Below are 15104 nucleotides of genomic sequence, written 5' to 3'. Positions count from 1 at the left end.
CCTTGCTGTTTCTCAGATATACCAGGAGAGCTCCTGGCTCAGGGCCTGCTCTAACCCTACCGAAATCACTCTTCTTCTGGTATCTTCATAGCTTGCTCACTCACCTGCTTCTGGTCTTTATTTAAATATCACCTTCTCAGCATGGTCTTTCTTGGCCACTCTACCTAAATTTTCAATACCACATACACACTTTCTTTCCCACCTCTCTGCTTATTTCCTTTATTTTACTTATTCATTCCTGTCCCCCTTCACCATTAGGACTGCTGTTTGTTTCTTTTCATTGTATTCCAGCACCTAGAACATCGAAGTCACACACCAAAGGTGTTTTGCGTTAACTAATTAATGACTGCGTAGTTAATGGAAGGGAGACTAGTTAAGAGGCATTGCAAGTAATACAAGTCAGGTGATAAGAGTCAAAATTAAGAACAAAATAGAGGGTGTAGAAAAAAAGAGATTTAGGTGTAAGATAAGGACTGTGTGGTGACCTCTTGAATGTGAGAAAGACCAAGAGAGAGCAGGTGCAGTTAATTCCTAGGCCTCCAATTTAGGATTCCAAGTAGATAGCAGTGAAATTCACCAATTTTAGAAATAGTAGGGAGTGCAGAACTGGGGGAAAAGTTCAGTTTCATAGAGGGTTTCTTTTTTTTCTTCTTAGATTCTACTTTATTTGGTAAAACTCAGAAACTAACAACCAATTCACAGCCCCCCACCTCCTTCCCTCTGAAGAAAGCAGTTCCCCAGAGACAAAAAGGCTGTGGCTTGGGTATCACCCACCATCTTCAGTTTTCATACTTGGGCAACTCATGGCCTGATAGTCAGGCCTCCAGATCCAATCTCTCGGGCAATAAAGAAAGCAAAATGAAGCTCTCATTTCAGAGACAATGAACCCATCCACCCCTCTTCCCCCTTACAGCCTCCCTGCACCCCCAACCTAAATAAAAAGGTATCAGAGGACAATGCATGAGTGTGACACACACACACACACACACACACACACACACACAGAGCTACCTTTCAGCCCAAGAGCTGCAAAATCCCTCCCTGGAAGGACAACTGGCAACACCAATCAAGGCTTCATGGTGCAAATTGATGGTTGGAATCCTCTGAGACTGGTAAAAATCCAGGGAGAAAATATTTCACCTTCACCCCATTCCCAGACCTCTCACATTTAAGGAGGTTGCAAAGCACCCAGAAGATGTCTGGTGATAACTGGCAATGATGGCGTGAAGCTCAAAGACAGGGGTCTGGGCTGATGATCCATCCTAGGAAATGTTATCCTGTAGAGTGCTTGCTGAAACTATGGCATAAAGTGGGTTTATCGAAGAAGAATGCTTCGCAGGAAAAGACTACTGTGGACCAAATCTTTGTTACCATGATACCTGAAATCTAATTTAAAAGGACACAAAATTGTCTAAAATCCTTTATATGAATATGCATATAAATTTGTAATTACCCTGGCACTGCTTTCCTCCATTCTTGCAGATAATGGAAATTATTGCCAATGGCTCTACTACTCCACAGCCCTATCTATATTGGTTGTAACTATACATCAATGTCAAAGATTGATTAATATTCCTAAATAATTTTGATATATTAATGTAAGATTTACTTTCAAATTAAAATTAAATAAACAATTATTTTATTGAACACTTACTTTGTGTAGGAGGAAGTCCTAGCACTCAATGGCTATTAATCCCCTTTACTTCCCCCAAGTGAATTCAGAAGAGCTAGGAGTCCCAAAGCTTTCCTGTCTCCTATAGTGTGAGAGAGGAAGTGTATGTGAAAGGAAGTGCATGTGCTTTGATTCAAACCAACCTAGTTTCAATTTTCAGCTATCACTCCTGAGTAATTTTGAGTTACTCTCTGAGCCTCAGTTTCCCTATCTTCAAAACAGGGATCATAATACCTGCTTTACAATTGTGAAGACTGGCAATATACATGTGCAATGCCTGACACTTAGACTCTCAAAACCATAAAATAAGTTTTTCAACATTAATGTAACTTTTCCAAGTTAATAAAAGAGAGCAAAGGAAAGGGGAACTTGGTTAAACATGTTACAAGTGAATTCTTTGTTTTGCTTTGTTCAAATGCAAGTACTAAAAATCTCACTGATCAGGAACCAGCTTTAAAAGCGAAGTATTTTCTTGCATTGGGTCAAAATTCAGTGTTTGCAAACATGGTATCTCTAATAGTTTACAAAGTAAATATTGTGCACAATTTAGTTTGCGTTGGCATCAGCTTTGTAATCCACCACATACAGACAGAGGTTCAATGACAAGTTGTGCTACCCACAAGAGAGTAGATATTTCTTCAGCTGTTTCTACAGGGTGGAACAATCCATTCTTATGCAATTAATTATGGTTTGTGAGATTAAGGTGATTTGAGCTCCACACCCTTTGTTTATTGAGTCATATGTCTCATGGTGCTTTTTAGTCATTGAGTTTAAGGTGTTTTCAATGAACTGAAGCAAAGTTGGCGCTAAAGTCATTCCCATGGGAGCCTCATCCAAGCTAAAGCAGCACATGCTGACTCTAGCCTTTGGTTTTTGTTTCTCCAACTTACTCCTTGTTTTTCAGTACATCTCTCTCCACACTCATAAGTCTTGACACATTAGTTCATCTCTGGTTGAGGAGAAGGATCAATCAGTTTGGAAATTATTCAGGCTTTTGGGTTTACCCTGGACTCCAACTCTGCCTCCTTTTGGCTCTGCCATCACTCAGCAGCCACTAACACTTACTGAAATCACAAATGCCAAACATCACACATCTGTGATCGCATGTCATTGGCACAGTGACCACGTAAGGTAACACATGAGTAAACTGAGTCTCAAAAATCAGCAAATGTCAAAGTGCCAATTTCCTCCAATTTGAAGTTTACTGCAATAGTGGTTTCCAAATGTTGGAACCTGGACCAGTGTCAGGGGAAGTCAGTTTTCACCAGGATAGCAAAATGAACAAAGAAGAGCAATGTAGTAAAAAGATATCATAAAGCTAAAGCTACATCATTCATTTTTTATTAGCCTGAGACTACATCCTTCCTAATTCTAGGCACTTAAATGCCCCGTCGTTTAATGATAATGTTTGAACATGGTCCATTTTTGTATTGAATGTTGGCAAGTCTTGGTCCGCCTCCAACAATCTCTTGATATGTTACTGGTCCCAGAACCACAGAACACGATGTGCACTGGTACAAATACCAGCAAGTGCCCTTCGATGAGTCTCTGAGTTGTGGAGAGCCCAAACGACATCAGGAAGCCCTACTATGAAACCTAAATGTCTGTGAATCCCTGACCCTCAGAGCATTCTCTTCACACATACACCAGAAGGTTGGCAAAACAAATAGGAAAAATAGATTATATTCTTGCTAAATGTAACTGTTTTTCAGCTATGTTAAGGCTTTAAATCTGAAACATGCTCAGAAGTTAAAGCATGCAACAAATATTTATAAATATCATAAATATTTCTGAACCACCTATTTATGGCAGGCACCCGGCAAAGTGTCAGAAACATAAGCATGCATACTGGCTTTCCCCTCCAGAGGCACACAGCCTAGTAGATAACCTATTTAACTAGAGATATATTTCCTACCATAACCTCATTGAGATATCTTCAAGACAGCCTGTGAGGCAGATATTATTAATCCCATTTATCAGACTAGGAAAGTCTCAGATGAGTGACACTATGATCTCCAAGCAAACTAGGGAGAAAAAAGAAATTCACACTTAGCTCTTCTGGTTACCTCCCCTGTGTGAGTGTATGTGGTTGTGGGGAGGGAGGCAGTGAAGTAGATAGTACCTGGGCCATGTGCCTAATAACTACCAGATACCGTATTAGTACAAATCTATTGGCTTACACAGCAACCGACAAATTCATGGGGGAAAAACAATAAGTCACACGAATCTTCTGCTGTGGGACACTTCTAATTCGTTTCAGGGGCTTGCTACTTTTCCTGGACCTGAGCACTCAACCTCTTGTCACACCCCATTTTTAATAATATAGAGAATATGACAGTGAGGAATGCTACTGTTCTGACTCACTCCACCTCTCTCCCCACCCGGAATGACTCCTCTCTCTACTGGGTACCCAGTTAAGGGAGCTTTACCATAGTAAGTGTCCAACACAGGGTCTTGGAAAGACAACAAAACCATACAATTAGTTGTTACTCTTGAGAATCTTGTCAACTGGCAGAAGAAGGGAAAGTAACTGCAAAGCATAGGTCCGATTTATTTATTCTTCTATCAAACTACCAAAATGTCAGCATTTTTGTACTGAAAATAATTTGAAAGAAAAGTCACTAAGGAGAATGTTTTTAGTTCAGGTTCATTTCCAGGATTATATTCTGATCAAAAATCACATTATTCCCTCTAAATAGAGCTATGTTCAGGCTAAAAGGCATCAGAAGGCAGAAAACGTTCACAAGCACTGAAATAATGGCTTCTCTGAGTGAAAGGATTAGTCTTTGATCATTTTCTCTTGTTTTAAGGCCAGCGCGGGTGCCATCAACCTCAAGATTCCTGAATCCGTATGTAGTGTGTTTCGTTGTTGTGGCAGGGGTGGTAATCCTGGCGGTAACCATAGCTCTACTCATCCACTTTTTAGCTTTTGGTAAGTACTAGAAGACTAAAAGGACCACTTTGCAAACTAAATAACTAAATATACCTTCAGATGAAAAGTTTGGCATTCTCTCTTTTATTGCCACTTTTTTTAATATAACATAATTGTATGTCTTATATATCCCTAAAAATATGTTTGTGTCTATATTTTCCCTCAATCAGTACTTTTTTCTCTTCTTTTTCTAGCATAATAAACATTATTACCTAGGCAAGAATTATTCTAGCCAAAGGAAAAAAATCTCTTGATTCTTTTCTAACATTAGAATTTGCCTATTTTGTTTTCTCATTTAATATCATGATTTCCTTCTTCATATAATAGCCTGATAAAATTGTAAATGTAAAATATTGCAAAGAACTTTAAGTTTCAACATTAAAAATTTGGAAGTATTTGTTAATTCATGATCTTTCTCCTGATGAAACAGTCTCGGGAGAACAGCTACGAAAGATGAGGAGTAAAAACAAATTTTAAAAAGGATCTGTTCTTTTATTATTTCTCTTAGTATTATTATATCACAAAAATATAGGACACATGGACGAGAAACAATATAAAGAACATATGATACCCTGCTTACTCATAACAATGTTCCTTAATATCTCAGTGAACATTCTTTTAGATGCTTTAATGTAGGTAAATAAAATGTGTCAAATGCACTAGATAATATGTGCTATAATCTGCTTTCTTCACTTAAAGATGCACTTTGGGATTATTTTATTTAGCTATAATCTGTTAAATCATTTAAACCATACGTGTAGGTGTGTGTTTAGGTATATGCGTATGTATGAGTATAGGGAGACAGAGAGAACATGATTTATTATATGTTCTATTGTAAATAGGCAAAAATGTTTATTTATATGAAAGTTGCAAAACTCTCAGTGGCACAATCAAATTACGAATATTAGGAAAACCAGTAATTATGAATACTCTTTTCAGCCAAGCTAATTATAAAATTGTGGCTACCTTTTGCTATCAAATCACCTGGAATCAACTACATCTAAGGTGAATTATAGAGGCAAGAACCCTCCAGTTTTCAATTACATTAATGAATTTTCAGAGTTAATGGCACCGTATTGTCACACAAGTGGAGGAGTCTATGTTCATCCTCTGCAGAATGTGTCCCAGTGACCACTTAGGGCCCTTGAAAGACTTGTTCCTCCACCGCAAAGGACTATACTACCCTTCCACCAGGACCTCAAACTCTTTCCCCTGATTGAGGTACTTCTCTGCATAAATTATGCTTATGAATGATCAAAAGAAAGCAGGGATTTTTCCTAAATTAGGTTATTCTGCCCATGTTCATAATGTTTCTAAGATGTGTACAGTGTGTTTCAGAAATATTTACTTCTTTACCCAGCTGAATATATCCTCTGGCAGACTTTTTTGGTGGAAACAATTCACACTGGACAACCAATTAGTGATCTTGTTCAAAGACTTATTTTCTAGCTTATACTTAAAAAATAACAAGTCACTAATTCCTCTAAAATGATTATTATTTGAAACAATTCTTAAAACTATTCAGAATTACTTTGGGTTATTCTTTAGTGCTAAATGAATAATAGCATTTATAGACATTCATTAATACTCCTTGAATGAATGCAATCATGAATCTCCCTAAAATAAAGTAAAAATGAAAATTATGACACTTTTGAGCAGTTTAATTTCACAAATAATGTTTCTCTGATTTTCCTACATCCTTAACACTTTCAGATCTGTCATTTTTTTAAAAAAAAACTGAAAGAAAAATAATTTTATTATAGTTACATTTATAGTAAGTTTGGGGTTTTCTTTAATAGAAGCAAAATTTTTTAATTGTGTAATATAGCATCCTATAATCCTGAATAAATTAAAGTTTAAACTACTTAGTAGTGAGACTGGTCCTCCCTTTTCTTTGTTTTACAGATCAAAAGTCTTACTTTTACCATAGCAGCTTTCAAATCCTGAATGTCAAATATAGTAATCAGTTAAACTCACCAGGTACACAGGAATATAGGACTTTGAGTGAAAGAATTGAATCTATGGTAAGTTAATATTTGTCTTTGCTCTTTATTCCATCATAAAACAAATTTGATAATAAATCTAATATTCTGTGATCTATTTGTAACTGCTAAATGTTCTGTATATTTTTCTTCCCTGAATACTGAAAGATGTGTTTCTTTGTGCTTTTTCCAAGTTAATCTGCTAGTATACCAGTTCTCCTTTACATTTTTTTAAGTCATGAGTGAAAAGTATTAGAAGACTCTTGAGTAAATTCATTTTTAAATGATTATGACTTCAAAAGCTGGAAGTCTACTATTCGTGCAAGTTGAGCATTTACTACTGCTCTCCTAGAGATTGCCTTTTTAAATCCTTTCTGTTTTGCCTTCTTTCCTTTTCTCTTAGCCAACTAAACACACAGGTGGCAGGTGGTAAATGATATGCTTTCATGTCAATAATTACATAGTTTAGACAACATCCTACTCTGGTTCAATGACAGACATAGAAAATCTGCAAAGCAAGGTCAGGTTTCACTTGAAGAGGCCCTCCCGGAAACCTCAAGGTGGACCTTTTGCATTCATTTATGACCATGGACCAGAGTCTGGCCTTTAGCCTGCACTGTCAGAGTTGACCAGTCTAAAGTTTGCTTACTTACCTTTTTAAAGAGTCCTAGGAATATAAATTAATCCAATGTCTCCAAAACTTTAGCATGTAACAGAATCACCTGGCAGTCTTGTCAAAACACAGATTTCTGGGCCCTGATGTCAGAGTCTCTGATTCAGTAGGTCTGGGCTGGACCCAAGAATTTGCATTTCTAAGGTGATGCTGGTGATAATGGTCCAATGACCACCTTTGGGAACCACTAAGTTAACCTATAATGAGAACTCTTATGGCTGGGAGACTAAATCATTGGCTCATCTCACACATTTTTCCCCAGAGGCAAACTTCCCGAGAAGGCGTTATGAAACAACTGCTTAGTTAGCATGGGATTAGAGCAAAGGAAGTTAGGTATATCATTTAAATGTTTAAGGAGATCAGAATAAACAGCTGAATCAGTGATTTGGGAAGAGAATCTATGAGAGTTCCTAAGATTTTCCTTGTTTTTGAGAACCTTGACAGTTTTGCAGAGTACTAGCCAGTCATTTTAAAAAATGCCCCACAACTGGACCTTTTTTTGTTTGTTTTTTTCTTAGAGTGGAGTTACAGGTTTTGGGGAGGGAGGAAGACCAAAGAGGAAAAGTATCATTTTCATTCCATCGCATGAAAGGGGTTCATTACACTATCAGTATGACTTATCACTGTCGACCTGATCACCCATCTGAAGCAGTATTTGGCAGGTTTCTACACCGTAAAGTCATTCCCTCCCTTTTCCATACCATACTCTTTGGAAGAAAGACACTGTGTCTAAGCCATGCATAAGGAGTAGACAAGTGGAGAGCTATGCTTTGAATATTTGAAGAATATTTAAAATTCCTCTATTTGTCTATTCTCCCCATGTATTTATTCAACCACTTGCTTGTATTAATATAGTGGTCTCTGCATTTTTAAGATTAATTTTTAGGCTGCACTCTAGAAATGCCCATTTACATTCTCACCAGCAGTATGTAAGTCCACACAGGTATGCTAATTTCCCCACAGCATTAACACGCAGCTTCGTAAATTATTTTAATTGTTGCTAATTCAGTAGATGAGCAGTGATATCTCACTAATTATTTTGGTTTGCATTTCCTTAATTACTAGGATTTAATCTGTCTTCCTATATTAATAGGTCATTCTTATAACTTCATTTGTGAATTGCCTGATCACGACCTTGTCCATCTTCTTACTGGAGCACTGGTCTATTTTATATGGATTTGAAAAACAACAACAACAAAAAAAACCCTCATACTTATTACAATATTAAAGTTTGCCTGTCATTCACATTCCATATATTTCTCTAATAATGTGATGTGACTCTCAATCTTGTTTATAATGTAGGGGATTTTCAATGTTAAACATTTAATTTTTCATAGAGCCAAATTATCAATCCTTTTTATGATTTCTCACTTCTGTGTCAGGTTAAAAATGGCTTTCTCCACTCTAAATACTCTTTAAAATATTCACCTCCATTTCCTTTTTATAATTTTATTATTTCAGTTTTTATAATTTTATCTTTTATTCATCTATAATTTACTTTGCAATAAGGTAGAGATCCAGCTTTATCCCCAAAATAGCCAAGTGGTGGTATCAAAGCAGTGTATTCAATAGTGCAGTGGATTTATTTACCATGCCACCTTTATTATACATTAAATTTCTCCTTTTCTTTTCTCTGTACTCTCCTTGTCTTCACTGATTAATCTTTGCCTGTACCAGTACCAAGCTATTTAGAATACTGTGGTTTTACAAGATATTTAAACATCTGACAGAGAATGATATCCCTTGAAATTCTTCTGATGTATGATTTCCACACTTTCATTTATTTATTCTTCTGTGAAAACACTTTGAACATTTAAAACACTGTGTGAATAATACTCTAATGCAGTGCTAATTTATGGTTTACAAGGCACTTTCTAACTTGAGTTCACAACAGCCACATGAATTAACAAATCATTTTTATAGATGGGTAAAATAAAGGTTGTGAATTAGGAAACATGTCAAACGTCATTCAACTCGAGAGCGGTAGAACCAGCATTCAAACCATGGGCTCCTGACTCCAAATCCAAGGATCATACCATTTTCCAATGGTAACATGAGTACCATCATTATCTTTGTCCCACAGACAACATGCTATACTTAATAAGCAGTGGAATAGTCCCAGAACGTTCTATTATATTAGGCAATTCACGTCTCTTTTCTAGCTCTCAGTTTACGCAACAGAGAAATAAAATCATTGGACCAGATGATTTTTATAGTACATTCTAACTCAAAAAGTCTATGATTTTGTGACTTTCAAGCATGATATTCACTCATCTGTTTTTCCTATCCTGCTTCTCTGCCCACTTCTCTGTGTCCTTAGAGGGGATCACCCTCCTCTACACTAACATTCAATGTTGAAATTCCCCAAGGCTTTGGCCTCTCTCTCCTTGTCAGTGACACTGTTTTGTATCTGTAGACGATCTCATCCATCACTTCAACCAATACTTATCTAATGACTCACTTGGTCTTGAGCCCAGACTTTTCTTCTGTACTTTGTACCTTTTCACCCAACTACCAGCTTAATATCTCTACTTGGCTGGGTTTTTTTCCTAAATTTCAAATTTGTTATGTGCCAAAATCAAACTCATGATCTCCCCACACCATAGTAGCCTTCTTCCAATAAACCTGACAGCGTCACTGATTCAGTTTTCTGAACCAAAAACCTAGAATTCATCTTTGACCTACTGTCCTCTATCATTCCAAATATCCAATCCATTACCAACCCCTGTAGGTTTTAACCCCTCTATTTCCCTCATCTCCATTCAATTCTCTTCATACCTAACACCATGCCCTTCCAAACCACCACCTCTACTCTGAAGTACTAAAATAGCACAAATAATTTGTATTATTTCTTCCCTAAAATTGAATATCCATATGCAGCAAAAGAAATTATTCTGGGGGTGGCCTGGGTGGCACAGTCAGTTAAGCATCTGACTCTTGGTTTTGGCTCAGATCATGATCTCAGGGTCTTGAGATCAGGCCCTAAATCGAACTCAGCAGTGGAGTCAACTTGAGTTTCTCCCTCTCCCTCTGCCCCTCCCCACTGCGCGCGCTCTCTAAAATAAATAAACCTCTTTTAAAAAAGAAATTATTCTCAAATTACAAATCTGACTGTATTATCCTTTTGTTTCAAACACTTCAGTGACTTCCCATTATTTATGATAAACAGCAAATTCCTTACACACTAACAAGACCTGCGTGATCTGGTCTGTCACCCTAGCCTCCTTGCTCTCCACGCTACAGTTGCACTGGCCTCCTTTCGTTCTCGAGACACAACCTGTGTGTTCTCACGATCGGACTTTGTGCCATTCACTTCATCTGTGAGGCTTTTTCCTCCCTGTTCAACTAGCTAACTCTGATTCTTTCTAACAATCTCAACTCCATAAGCATTTCCTCTGAGAAACCTCTCTAATCTCACTGGATGGATCAAATTCTTCTGTATTTCTGTACTTATCAATTATAATATTACTCAAATGTGGATGATAACTTGATAAGTGCTTGTCTGCTCCCCTTACACGTAAGCTCCATAATGGCAAGGACTGTTTATCTTTTCTCACCATTGTACCCCAGTGCTCGATAGAAGGGGCGTTCAGTGCAAAAGGTGCTCAAAAACTGTTGTTGAAAGAGTGAAAAACAGAGCAAGGTCATTTAGAAATAATGAAAGCACCTGTTTGCAAAATACATGTATCAAAACTACGAGTGCATTCTGATTGAATGGGTCTTTCTAAATAAAAGACTTCAGTCAGGATTCATACCAGGGATCAGCTGAAATTCCCCTTTGGTATCGGGGGTGATATTGCAACCAATTCTGCAAACAATTGCCATTTTTTTCAAAATATACCTAATTACAGTCCCATAAACAAACTAGGACATAGGAAGAAAAAGAAAACAGTATCAGTTTGAGATTAATCTTATCACATTACTTATTCAGGCACATCCATTTAATAGGCCATTTAATGCCTAAAAAAGAATTTGGTACACACTTGACATTCAAATATTTTTTGAATGAATAAATAAATGATGCATTCTGTCTGTTGGTTCCTGCGCCAAGTCTTAGGGACACAAAATGAAGAGATCACTGCAATCAGGAGCTCACGGTGGTCTCCAAAATGGGGTTGTGCATTCCAGAAAGGGATTAATTAATTGTGAATACTCAAATACTCAGATATCATTCCACATGTATTTTTCCCTTAAAGGATATTTTTTAGAAGGAAGAAAGCGCTTTGTTACTATTTAATAAAGGAACTGACACTGCCACCCTTGTTTGGTTTTATGTCAGCTGGTCCCACGCAATGTGTGTGAGGAGAGCTTGAAGGAAGAGGGGAAGGGCAGTAACACAGCAGAACTGACTAGGTTTCAGTGTATTTACCTGCTCTGAGTAGATTTCAATGATGTGCAGTTTCAACTTAATTTAAAGATTTTATTATCTAGTTTTAAAAGTAAACTGAATCAATAAGGGAAACAGAAAATCCTGCAAAACACAAATTTTAAAACCCGCAATATGGAGATAACTCTAATATGCAAGGACAGTAATGAGCAAGTAAAAGAACAGTAACATAATGTCAGAACTGACACTTTTCTGCTCCCGACTAGAGCCAAATTACCAGGTGAAGCAATACCTTTCTTAGAAGACACATACACACATGTACACACCCTGTCTCTTCAAGGTGTAAGTGAAAGAAAGTAGCCACATTTTAAATAAAACTCGTACCATGGAAAGGAGACTGAAAACCTATGTTTAGCAATGGGTCCATCATTAGGTGTTTGGATTTTCTTCTGTTTTCCTCAAAATGATGCATGTTATCTATAAAAGCGCTTAGACATGTGTACATAAAAATTGGGGGGAAAGGATTAACTATCATGTTTGGTTGATTTTGAACACGTTTCTTTAAAAACATATAAAATGAAACACATTTCATTTGGTTTGCAAGGATAACCGATTGACATCAGGGAAGATGGAAAGTCACCTGCTGAATTTCAACAAAATCTTTGCACAATGGCTGGGAGGGACTGACAACTTTGTGTCGTGATTTATTAAGTTGTGTCGGTGATGTACTTTATGCATTTGAGCCACATAATTGTGCAGAAACTTCTTCAGCACTTCAAACCACGTATTTAAATTAAAGTTAGAATCATAACTTTGAAGTATTTCAAAAATTATAAATTCTATCCAGTCACATTAATAGTGAAATTATTATTAAACACAAATGGAATAAAATTCCTAAATGTTTGTTCTGTAACTCAGCCTTTTTAATTTCTAATTTTGTCAATGTTTTATAATGTATATTGCTAGCAGTACAGTATTATTACATGTATATAATTTATAAATAAATATACGTGTTTTGGCTACTCATGCACAAAATGCTTTACCCATAGAAGCACATAATCAAAAATATTTGGAGACCACTGTAGTAACAGGTCATATTGCCACATATTTTATCCTTTTCTTGAAAACTGAGCTTTCCAGATCTATTTAAGCAGAAAGTGGTAACTGGAAGGTGGCTGAAATCACAAAACCATTATTTCTATTATTCAGTTCATGAATAATATGAACAGAAATATAGCTATCATGGAAGAAGGCCCTGAAAATAAGGTGCTTTATCTTCCTGGTTAGCTAATAAGATCTTTTCTCTCTAAGGACGAAAATGTATGATAATACATTCTATAGATAGTCTATTAACAAATTCAATGATTCACTTTGTTGGAATTTAAATAATCCACATCTCACTTCAATCCTTATCAACAATGAATATTACCGAGGTAGGAGGATTCTAGTCTACACTACAATACCACGATAGTATTGTCACCCTCAATCAGGAGGGAAATATAAAATAGTTCTCTTTTTTTCATTGTTTATTTGATTTTTGTCCAAGGTAATGAAAGTGTCAATAGTGCAGATGACAAAATCAGAGTGTGAAAGTTAACTTGTTTGACCCTTTGAACAGTAATAATTTTGAAGAAAAGGAAAAGGCCAAAAGGTTGACTGTAAAGCTCACTAAAAGTAGATGTATAATTTGGGGGAGTTGCAGTAGTCAACTATGTACAGATAATTTTTTCAATACACTTTTGACTGTACTTTTGCAGATGGAAAAACTGAGAGGAAGAAAGGTTACAAGGCTCATTCAAGTTCTCATAGCAAGATAACTTATCTCTGTGTTTCTCATTAACTTCCCTTTCCACTATCCTATTGGAATTCTCTAGAATCATCTGCTCACTGATTTTCTACCAAACATTTGATAAGTTCTAATGAAAGGGCCAATAACATTCTACTCTGGGAAATAGGGAATCTTATCCATGGTCCTCTTCCTTTATCCTTGTATCCTGATATCAACCAATTAATCAATTTGCTTTCTTTAGGTTATTATCTTAGTCTTCACTGAGGTTTTCCACATAACAAAATGTCATAATTAAGGTGGATTTTTTACTTTGGTCCAGTCTTGCCTGTGCAGGTGTAATGACAAATAATGAATTAAAATATAATCACAGGAAACATTTATCCAAATTTTAACAATTCCTTCAGCTTTAGGTCAGTTCCTTTTACTTCTGTTAAAATCAAGTAAAATTAAAGTTAAATCATTTTATTAAAATACCTCCTATAACATACGATATTAATATGCATATTAAAATCCATCCTTCTTTATAGTTACCTGGAATACAGTTCACCAAATGACAGCAACCATTAATTCTAGATCATAGAATTTGGGGAGGTTTTTTTTTTTTTCTTTCTTTCTTTCTTCTTAACACTTACTAATATTTCCTAAATTTTTTAAAAAGGAACATGAACTATTTCCATAAAGCCAATAGTCTCATTATTCTTTAAAATGTTCAAAGCCTCTCTGAAAAGAAAGAAAATTATCATTTTGCCAAACAACTGCTTGGTCTGATACCAGCCTATAGGAATGGATATTTTAAAAGATACAATGTGGTGTAATAGAGATTGCATAAACTTTACAGTCTCAAGAAGGATTGGTTTCAAATCCTGGCTTAATATAATATTCAGCCCACTACTTAATTTCCATGTCCATGTCTCCTTTGGTGCTGCCTCATGGTAGAGGCAACACCAAATGGAATCCACTCCCCCATTAGGAAAACTCAGTATCTCCGACTGACCCTGCACCTGAGAGAACCATTCCAGTCACAGTACCACCCCTAGTTCACTGCGAACCTGAGCTTTATAACTCAAGAGCGCCATCCTTGCTGGGACTGAAAAATGATTCAGGGAGACGGTTAAGGTTAGGTCAGGAAATTACCAACTGATATTAAAAATAACCTCAGATGCTTAGGTATTAGTCATAATTAACAAGGAAAAAACTGCCTTTGCATCTTTCCCTTCTTTTCATCACTCATTTTAATCTGGTTTTACCCATTTAAAAACAGTGGTTGGGGAATCACACAAATGTAGGTTGTATCATGGACCCCCCTAGGGTTGGCTTAGCACCCACCCCAACCCCCTTGGGAAGAGCCGCCAAATCACACTGAGTAAAACATCTAATGGTGAGATGACTTCTCGTGAAGACGCATCCTGCCCATTATCATCTTTGTATCATAGATGAAGAAATAGGCCCTGCATCAGAAGGCTGTATCACCAGCCTAAGTCAATCTCATGTGTTCTGAGATAGAATTGAACTAAACTGAAATGAACTGAAAACTCCAGTCCCTATTCCTCATTAATTTAAATCCCATGTTGCAAGGTTAGGAGGAAGAAGAAAGGGGAAGAACAACTGCAACTACAAAGAGTTTTTTCCTTTCTTTCCACAGATTACTAAAACATTCAAAGAATCGAATTTAAGAAATCAGTTCGTCAGAGCTCATGTTGTCAAACTGAGGTAAGTGGAACTCCATAAA

At 36.5% G+C, this 15104-nt stretch overlaps 1 protein-coding gene across 1 annotated transcript in view; it reads left to right on the top strand.

Moving 5' to 3' along the window:
- Nucleotides 1-4480: 4480 nt before the first annotated feature.
- Nucleotides 4481-15104, top strand: part of LOC113262355 (transmembrane protease serine 11D) — a gene marked incomplete at its 5' end in the record, with an annotated part of 30728 nt that continues 20104 nt past the window's right edge. The window contains 3 exons of the mRNA XM_044387642.3: nt 4481-4604; nt 6510-6628; nt 15018-15085. Coding sequence (XP_044243577.2) covers nt 4481-4604; nt 6510-6628; nt 15018-15085 — 311 coding nt within the window. The remainder of the gene's footprint in view (nt 4605-6509; nt 6629-15017; nt 15086-15104) is intronic.

Source organism: Ursus arctos, unplaced genomic scaffold (assembly GCF_023065955.2).
Source record: "Ursus arctos isolate Adak ecotype North America unplaced genomic scaffold, UrsArc2.0 scaffold_9, whole genome shotgun sequence".
In the NCBI taxonomy this organism is placed as follows: domain Eukaryota; kingdom Metazoa; phylum Chordata; class Mammalia; order Carnivora; family Ursidae; genus Ursus; species Ursus arctos.
This window is presented reverse-complemented; position numbering and strand designations above follow the sequence as displayed.